Raw genomic sequence first — 7,696 nt, 5'->3', positions numbered from 1 at the left:
TAATCAATGTAATGAAACAAGTTATATGAATTGTTGAATGTGAAACTGATGATGTGCCCTGTAAACTTTCACTCAATCCACAACAAAAACCTTAAATTAAAATTAAAAAAAAAAAAAATCAACAACAAAAAAGAACTCTGTGCAGTAGGTAAAATAAATAGTGCTACTCCATTTTTTTTCATAGCTCTAGAAGATGATACATAGTAAGGGTAAAAGATTTTAAAAGTGAGGTTACAGCAAGATCTTCTTACATAGACTTGGAAAAGTCTCAGCACTTTATACTATTTTAGCAATCTAATTCCTCATTAAATAAATGTGAAATATCGGTTGCACTCTTAAACCTCAGACTGATTTCCTTTGTTTTAAACAGACTTTTCTTAGCTCTGCAGTTTATGTTAATTAAATTGTTAATTTAAGAAAAATTTTAAATAGTTCTAAGAGGAGACTCTGGTAGCGTAGTGGTTACAAATCGGACTGTGAACCGCAGGGTCAGCAGTTTGAAACTACCAGCTGTTCCGCAGGAGAAAGATCAGGCTTTCTGCTCCCGTAAAGATTTACAGCCTCAGAAACCCTGTACAGGGTCGTTAGGAGTCGGAACCGACTCCACGGCACATAACAACAACACAACAAGAGGAGTCAGAAAACCAACAAAATAATTTCAAAGTCAAATATAAAAAGTCATATACACTCTTTATGTGGGGGAAGGTAGAATCCCCACTGAACAGTATTCATCTTGTCTAGATGGGTCTGGTGAAAATAAATGGGGATAAGATTCTTATGATTCAATAGCAAGTTAATTGTTATCGTGGCTAATTGCAACTGTCACAACTGTAAAGGTAGAAGCTTTGTTAAAAGGGGGAAGTAGTTAATCTTACAGGCCAGGAACAGAGGACCCTAGGACCATCAAGGGAGAAGAGCACGAGTAGAATGTGGGACCCTATCCAGAGAAGCAGCAACACCAGAGATGGAGACAGAGATGATGGCATGGAGAAATAGAGCACATGAGGACTCTAGCTTCATGGAATGAGAAAGGCTGTGTGCTGGTGGCCATGTGCTGATGGCCAGGAGGCAGTCTTGCAGAATGTGCCCTTTGGTTGTTTAAATGATTATATATTCCTGAGTGTTTTTGTGCACATCCCCATCCCCCCCATTGCTCCCCCCGAAAAAAACAGAGGGAATAGAAGCAAATACTGTTGAATGATGTTGTACAGAGGAGACTGTAATCATTGCAATGAAATTATGAGTGTAAAACCAATGTTCTCCCATGTAAACTATCACTCAATTTACAATAAAAACTTAAAAAAAAAAATGTTATATTCTCTTCTTTATTTTCCACACCAAGAATTCCTATGGCTATCAAATAGCAGAGAATTGGTTACAACTGCATTCTCACATACTTACATTACTATATATATTACTGCCAAAACCAGTTTGGGAGGCGATGATAAAACCTTAGCTAAACATCAAATTTTCACTTCTTTAATCAACAATTCAGGAGCTCTGGTAGCGTAGTGGTTACAAATCGGGCTGCTAATCTCACAGTCAGCAGTTCAAAACTACCAGCTGTTCCGTGGGAGAGAGATCAGGCTTTCTGCTCCCGTAAAGATTTACAGCCTCGGAAACCCTGTACAGGGTCGCTGTGAGTCCGAACCGTCTCCATGGCATATGCAACAACAATCAACAATTCAAAAGCAGAAAACATTAATAGTGATGAAAGTATGAACAAGCTTACCTAATATGAAAGTATGAATCTAGCTTACATAATAATGATTGTAAGTTTCTAGGTGTCAGAATCACTTAACTAACTCTCTAGCAGTTATTTTACCTGGGATATTTATTGAAATTCTGATTCCATATGTGTGGGAAAGTGTGACCCAAGATGTATGTTTTGAGCCTGCCCAATTAATCCTGATAGATAGCTGTCATCACTGCTCTGGGTTAAAAGTCTTCATCACATTCTTTTAGCTCTTGATACATTAGTGTAGTTAAAGGTAAGATCATTCAAAAAAATGCATATAAAATTTACATCAAGTATTCATAAGAAAATCTCTCTGAGGATAATCTAAAATGTTTACAAAATAAATGAATAACCTAACAAATGAACAGAAAGTATATGGATATATATTAAACAAGGATACATTCACATACTATTCCTCAACCTAAAATGGCATTTAATGTAATTTATATATCTAGAATAAGCTGTAGATTTTGTTCTCTACTTAGCTACTATAGTGAATAGCTTTGTATCTCTTTAACCTGGACCTATGCTATTTCTCTACCTGGAATCTAAAGATTTAGGAGAAAGAAATGGTTTTAGGCATTCTTCTGACTTGCCTATAGCATCTAGCAGAGTGGTAGCACACAGTAAACACTCAAGAAGTATTTCTTATATTTAAGTAGAAAAAGAGAAGTTTCCCTGAGCCATAAAATATGATTATAAGATGCCAAGATGGGTACATACGAACGAAGCAAATAAATTGTGGTGAAAAAGAAAAGAGAAGAGGTCTGAGGAGCTCAAAACAGCATTAGTAAATTTGGCTTGAGCGCTGCAGGAGCCCAGACTCCAAAGAAAAGCTGGAAAAATGAACTGTAATTGCGGCTAGAAAAGACAGTAGGGAATCACTTCATTGATGTGAAAAAGGCTTCAGTAAATTTTTGACAATATAAAAGGCATTTCTAATAAGTATCAGAAGGAGTACTTTCTAAGTCCTTTAAAAAAATCCATTCAATTTTTCAAGTGTGTCTTCGGAATTAAAGCTAGTCTAGACAGTTCTCATAGCCAACCTCCTCCCTTTTCCGCTTTTCCAGTCTTCCCCTGCCAACTCAGTTCCATTAAAATGACAAAAGTGTGGGAAGATCAACAAATCTTAGACGAGAATTTCAAGTTTAGGGTAGTTCGGTCCTCCCCTAGAAGCATTACGTCGGGTAGATGACAGACAGTTTCCTATTAATCACCACGTGGACGCTGCTGTAAACCCAGACCCAACCTTTGGGGGCACCACCCACGCACTGGTTCGGCACCTGCCACACCTCCCATTCCTTTCCAACTGCTCTGCACTCACGGGAGAACCTCAGGGTACACGGGTCAAAAGCGCCAGCACCAGCAGCTGATTGGCCATGTCCCAGAACCGACAGATTATACAGCCTATAAGAACGAGGGGCCGGGCAGGAGCCAAGTCATCAGTTCAAGGAACACAGGACACCGAAAACACTACGAGGTCCGAATAGAAAATTCGGGTGCTTCGAAGCGCAGGCAGTCGGTGTGAGTACTGACTGCCAGGCAATGGGGCCAGAACTCACCCACAGCGATAACGTCCATAACTGCATCCCCTAGGAAGCTTTGAGGTTGGGCAGGCAGCTCTGTCTTCCTCCCGGTGACGATTGAAAAGCGACAGAACCTGAAACATGAGTGACCCTTAGAAAGCAACAACTTCCGGAACGTGGCATTATGGGAAGTGATTTAAGCACATAAATTTAACGTCGCTGACGCTTATGAATGGGCGCTGCGAGCGTCTCGCGCCGGAAGTCCTTGTCTATAGGCACCTAGGAGTTTCCCCTCTCGGCCGTAACTGCGAGGTTAAATGTAAGTGTGGGTGTATGAGTTGTTGTCTTCCGAGTTGCTTCTTTGAAAGACGTTACATCTGATGGTTCAATAAGAGAGGAACGAAGTATTTAAAATTTCACGGAGTTTCCCTAATTCTGCCATATCATCTTCTAAAACGGAGTAAAAAGTTGCCTTGAACTAACTTTGCCTTGGAGTCCTGGTGTGACGCTGCGGTCTAATGTGCTGGACTGCAAAGTCGGTTGGAACCGCAGGGTCGGGGGTTCAAGCTCACAAGTCGCTCTTCGGAAATATCCTATGCAATGTCACTAGGGGTCGGAACCGACTCAACAGCATTTAACTACAACAACCTTGCTTGCCATAAAATGTCAGAATAAAAAGGGAGAGTAAATCCTAAAACGAATGAAGGTATTAAAAGAACTGCTAAGTGTTGTGGAATCCATTTCAACTCATAGCACCCTGTTCTAGTGTTCTCATACCTTCTGGTAAGCAGTCCAGTGCTTTTCCTACCACGCCACACAAAGACGCCATTCAAGAGAAATGCGGAGGATAAAATAGTCAAACATTTACTGCTTATTCATTCAAATATCTAAGTGCTGTCGGATATGGTCTGACTCATAGTGATCATATATAGGGTTTCCAAGGAGCCGCTGGTGGGTTTGAACCGCCAAACTTATTATCAGCAGTCCAGTGCTTATCCTACAGCACCACACTCATTTTAATATGCATGTATTAAGTGCCCGCTTATGCCAAGCACTCTGGTAATTTTAACACAGGCTTCATTCTCCTGAAAGTTATCCTGGTTAGTACTGCTATCTAGTAGGTTCCAACGCATATTGACTCTATAGGGTTCCCAAGGCTGTAAATATTTACGGGAGCAGAAAGCCTCATCTTTCTAACACGAAACAGCTAGTAGTTTCTAACTGATGACCTTGCGGTTAGCAACCCAACTCGTAACCACTACACTACCAGAGGAGACACATAATTCAGTAAGAAAAAGAAGTAGAAAAATTATACACAAGTAGGAGTCCTGGTATGGCGCAGTGGGTTAATGCGCCAAACTGCAAAGCCTTTTAACTGCAAGGTCGGCAGTTCAAGCTTACCAGCTGCTCCTCAGAAACCCTATACAGGGTCGCTATGGGTCGGAACAGACTCAACGGCACTTAACAACAACAACAATACCCAAGTAATTCACAATAGAACAATTTCTCATAAAGCATGGTAAGAAATATCCTTGTTCATAATCAAAAGGAGTTAAGCTTTATACTCTCAATTCCTTTACTACTGAGATTACTTTTTAAGGTATCTTCACTAAGCTCTAACCACACTGGCATTTTTTGTTGTGGACCAAAAGGTCGTTTAAACAGCGCTTAACAACAACATTCTAAAGAAGAGCCTTGATTCCATTATACCACATGCTTTCTCTAGAATGGTCTTCCCTTGATCTATTACTGTTGGTGTCTCCTGTTCACACCTCAAAAGACACGTCCTCACAGAGGTATTTGCTGAGTGACCTGAGTAAAATAGTCACCAGATCACTCACATCACCTTGTTTTTATTCTCTGACCAGCTATTAGAAGTATCAGATATTTTTCTTTAATATCTGTTACTCTGCCACACCACACAAACACACATGTGCAAATATAAGCTTATTGAAAACTGCTACATCTTTGTCTGGTAGCATAGTGTTTACGAGTTGGGCTACTACCCTCAAGGTCGGCAGTTCAAAACTACCAGCCATTCCTCGAGAGAAAGATGAGGCTTTCTGCTCCCGTAAAGATTTACAGCCTCGGAAACCCTCTACAGAATTGCTATGAGTCAGAACCAACTCCATGGAACACTACCACCACCACATCTTTATCTTATTTATGGCTATGTTTCTAGTACCTAGAAGTGACTGGTGCATAATAAGCAATTAAAAATACATTGAAAAATATAGTCATTTTGTTGTTAAGTGCCATCAAGTTAGTTCCAACTCAGTGACCCTAGTGTATATGGTTTCCAAGGAGTGGAAACTGGTGAGTTTGAGCCACTGACCTTGCAGTTCAAACCGACCTTGAAGGCAATTGCTTATTCCTATGGCTCCACACCAAGATTCCCATATAATCATTAGAAATAATGTTTCCACCCAAAAACTGTTCATAGCATCTTTATTCATTTTGTTGTTGTTAGGTACAGTCGAATCAGTTCCTACCCATAGCAAACCTATGTACAACAGAACAAAACACCACCCAGTTCTGTACCATCTTCACAATTGTTGTTACACTTGAGCCCATTGTTGCTGCCATTGTGCCAATCCATCTCACTGGGGTCTCCCTATATTTCACTGTCCCTTCACTTTCCCTAGCATGATGACCTTTTCCAGGACTGGCCCCCTTGATAATATGCCCAAAGTATGAGAAACAAAGTCTAGTCATCTTGGCTTCTATGGAGCATTCTGTCTGTACTTCCAACACATACTGGTTTATTCTTCTGGCAGTCCATAGTACCTTAAATAGTCTCCAACACCATAATTCAAATGCAACAATTATTCTAAGGTCTTCCTTATTAATTGTCAAACTTTCACATGCATATGAGGCTATGGAAATACCATGGCTTGATTCAGGTCCACCTTCATCCTCAAACTGACATCTTTGCCCTTGAACACGTTAAAGAGGTCTTGTGCAGCAGCTTTGTCTAATGCAATAATGCCTTTGATTTCTTGCCTGCTGTTTTCATGGGTGTTGATGGATGATCCAAGTAAAATGAAGTCTTGTCAACTTCAATTTTTTCTATATCATGATGTTATTTGTTGGTCCAGTGGTGAGGATTTTTACACACAAACTGGAAATAGTCAAGATATCCATTTTTTAAAAATGTATAGTCATTCAGTAGAAAATAATTAAACAATAAAAATTAACTATTGATATAAGAACATGAATGAATCTTTAAAAAACACTGAGCAAAAGAAGCCTTACACAAAACAATGCTATATGATTCCATTCATATGAATTTCTAGGATGGTAAAACTAATAATGGTGAAAAAATTAGAGGGGTTGGGTGGAAATTGACTGGCAAGGGGCATGGAAGAATTTTCTGGAGTTATGGTAATGTTCTATAGTTCCATAGGTTGGAGTTACACAAGTGTAACTGCAGATTATGCAGCTCATTATTTGTAAATTTTACCTCTCTCTTAGTCTAGAAGCTTTACTGAAACATGCCCACCATGGGTACCATATCGGTATTTGAAATAATTTCTACCATCACTGCAACATGCAAGCCACCACAGTACAACAAACTTGACAGATTAAGCTTCCAGACTAAGACTAGGAAGAAGGACCTGGCAATTAACTTCTGAAAAAAATGGTCAGTAACGCGAAGAGATGGAGTGCCTGGGGACTAAGGATCCAGAGAGTGAGAAAGACTGTGTGCTGAGGACCGTGAGGGGAGAGTGGGCGGGATTATAGGGTATACCCTTTGGTAGGGTATACCCTTTGGATGCATGGACGGGATGGTAACTATGGCAATGAGACGATGTATGATGGAATGAATGTAAAACTAATGTTCTCCCATGTAGACTATCACACAATACACAATAAAACATATAAATAAATAAACTAAAACTAAAACAATAAATAAACCTAGCATAGATCAGTGACTACATATTTATACCACAATTTATAGAATTATTAAAAATCTAATGATTTGAAAACAAACAGGGAAAATATGTAACTATGTAAGCCATGTATACATAGCAGCAACTTGTTAATTTGCACTAATGACTCACAGACCTCTTGTGAATTATAGATCAATTAGTATATGAATAAATTTAAGTGTTAAAAAATATGACAAGGATGTGACCACACAAATGTACGTCCTATAGTTAATTAAAATGTTGCTTGCCACTATTTGAATAGCTTTCTGTAAAAAAAAGAAAGAAAGAAAGAAAGAAAAGGTCAGTAAAAACCTTATGAATACTTTAGAACATTGTCTAAGTACCTTTATATTAGCAGCTCTGGTTGGAAGGCACTCAAAATATGACTGAGGGGCAGTTGCTTTCTAATGCCAGCGCTGCCTCTAGCTCCTGGAGCGCCAGCTGAAGGAGAAGGAGGATTTTTTTAATGCTGATAGGTTAAGTGAGGAGGTCTCTATACC

At 39.4% G+C, this 7,696-nt stretch overlaps 1 protein-coding gene across 2 annotated transcripts in view; it reads right to left on the bottom strand.

Annotated features, from left to right (window-relative positions):
• The window catches only part of USP16 (ubiquitin specific peptidase 16), a 38,514-nt gene extending 35,056 nt beyond the window's left edge, over positions 1–3,458 (bottom strand). Inside the window, exon 1 of one of the 2 annotated variants that reach the window (XM_006862510.1) lies at positions 3,301–3,458. Coding sequence is in view for 1 of the 2 variants with exons in the window: in XM_006862511.1 (XP_006862573.1) it covers positions 3,301–3,319 (19 nt within the window). In the remaining variant the exon portion in view is untranslated. The remainder of the gene's footprint in view (positions 1–3,300) is intronic. The other variant, XM_006862511.1, reaches the window with a different exon arrangement.
• Positions 3,459–7,696: the final 4,238 nt, after the last annotated feature.

This window comes from Chrysochloris asiatica, unplaced genomic scaffold (assembly GCF_000296735.1).
Source record: "Chrysochloris asiatica unplaced genomic scaffold, ChrAsi1.0 scaffold00049, whole genome shotgun sequence".
Taxonomy (NCBI): Eukaryota; Metazoa; Chordata; class Mammalia; order Afrosoricida; family Chrysochloridae; genus Chrysochloris; species Chrysochloris asiatica.
This window is presented reverse-complemented; position numbering and strand designations above follow the sequence as displayed.